Source organism: Galeopterus variegatus, unplaced genomic scaffold (genome assembly GCF_000696425.1).
Source record: "Galeopterus variegatus unplaced genomic scaffold, G_variegatus-3.0.2 Scaffold2146, whole genome shotgun sequence".
NCBI classification, from domain to species: Eukaryota; Metazoa; Chordata; class Mammalia; order Dermoptera; family Cynocephalidae; genus Galeopterus; species Galeopterus variegatus.
Genome location: NW_007728257.1, coordinates 281,002 through 282,937, shown reverse-complemented (window position 1 = coordinate 282,937; position 1,936 = coordinate 281,002). Strand labels below are relative to the sequence as shown.

The 1,936-nt window shown below is 36.7% G+C and overlaps 1 protein-coding gene across 4 annotated transcripts in view; it reads left to right on the top strand.

Annotated features, from left to right (window-relative positions):
- The window catches only part of LOC103596914 (nesprin-1), a 168,877-nt gene that overhangs the window by 33,958 nt on the left and 132,983 nt on the right, over positions 1-1,936 (top strand). For 2 of the 4 annotated variants that reach the window (XM_008580689.1, XM_008580687.1), the window contains exons 9-10: positions 125-259; positions 1,213-1,322. In XM_008580689.1, the coding sequence (XP_008578911.1) occupies positions 125-259; positions 1,213-1,322 (245 nt within the window). The remainder of the gene's footprint in view (positions 1-124; positions 260-1,212; positions 1,323-1,936) is intronic. The other 2 variants (XM_008580690.1, XM_008580688.1) reach the window with 1 other exon arrangement.

Sequence of the window (1,936 nt, the reverse complement as noted above, 5' to 3'; positions counted from 1 at the left end):
GGCTTTGTATCCAAATGGAGCCACTTTGGTATCATTACGCAGACCACACCAAAGTAGCCTTCTCTCCATTTGGCTAAGGGTTTCCTGTGGGTAGGATGAGTCTTGATTTCTGCTTCATTAAAAGCAGGGAACAGCACAAGAGAAGGAGGAGAGAGATGTTGACCTAACGGCCTCTCAGAGCCCAGGTGTCCAGGAATGGCTGGCCCAAGCTCGCTCCACGCGGACCCACCACCGGCAGAGCAGTCTCCAGCAACAAAAAGTAAAGCATTTCTCATCCCTCTGCAAATTTCCCCCCAAATCTGCCAAGGAAAGAGTCCGAGAGCAATGGTTTGGAAGGACAAGTGACTTCTGTACTAAAAAGACAGTACCTTTATCTTCTCTTTGAATGCAGCAAGATGTGGCTGACCGTTCAATGTACCTACTCATAATCACTAAAATGATTGGTCAATTTAAAGTCCAGTCATTAAGAAAAGCCTATGTTTATGTTTACAAACAGAGTGACTCAAATATAATCTACCTTATCACAGAGATCTACTGTATCTTCAGATTTGCTTTCATTTGAGTCTATTTTATTGGAATAAAATTCTCAGGAAGGCCTCTGGGAATTGGTAAAAATCAGAATTATTTTTTTTTAAAGTAAATCCCATTTGTTTTTCACTCAAGTAGATAACATCACAAAATAAGATTGCAAATTGTTGCCTAGTGAAAGAAATGAGCTTTGATAGATAAGAATGATTGCTCATTGATACCTTAACCTTATATAAAAGGTATATTGAAATATTTTATTTTCTCAAAGAGCAAAAGCATTTATTAGAAATAATGAAAAAGAAAAATCAGATCTATTGATAATTCAATTTATAAGTAAGTGGAGATTTAAAAAGAGCTGCTGTTTTCAAGGATCTACCCTAATAAGCAGAAGACAATAATTTTGAAAAATGAAAGTACATTTTGTACCACTTGAGGGCACCATTGCCCAGAACAATTTTATTTTCCCATTATTTTCCCAGATTTTTCAGAGATATCTTTTATCAAAGCAATAGAATTCTTTAGAGACACGTTAGAATATTTACTTAAACCACACTTTTTATGCAGTGTACAAACTTAAAAACTTGCTACTAAAGTTCCCTGAGAATTCTCTAGATGTAGAACCGTGATTGTAGACAATAACGTAAAGTAAGAGAGATATTTGCATTTGTCCTTTCCCTTGAGCAGGAGTTAGAACAGGAATTGGCTGAGCAGAAGAGCCTGCTGCGCTCAGTAGCCAGTCGTGGAGAGGAGATTCTCACCCAGCACTCAGCTGCAGAGACCTCTGGAGGCATTGGGTATGTTTCAAAACCTTTTACCTTCTCTTCTTTTCACTGTATTTCCCTGACATTTGAAGAAATGTAAAGATCTCACTCAAAATTTTACTGTAAACATCTTAGTCAAAATTTATTCATTTTGTTTTAAGATTAAACACACCTGCATTTGAGCATTTTGTTGCATAGCATAAACATAGCTTGTATAACTGTAATAGCTAACTTGTTTACCCTCCTTCCAGTATGCCCAGCATATCTGTCCAGAGAAGATGCTCATAAGTTCTTTTTTGTAACCAAATAAGAAATACATCATGTTTTTAATTGAATGATTAACTGCAGAGCATTTTCTCTACAAGAGCTTACCTTCCCCTAACATCCTTCCAAAAATTAAATGTATGTGCTCACTAAATATCTTGACTTTTCTTGATGGGCCTATTTCTATAATTTCTACATGTAAAGTTATTGAGCTTGGAGCCCTGGTTTGGAGTAGAGACTTTGAAAGTCTTCTATATAGAAAAGTTAAAGTATTAGGACTGGCTGGTTAGCTCACTTGGTTAGAGCATGATGCTGATTACACCAAGGTCAAGGGTTTGGATCCCCATACTGGCCAGCAACCAAAAAAAATATTTTTTTTTTTT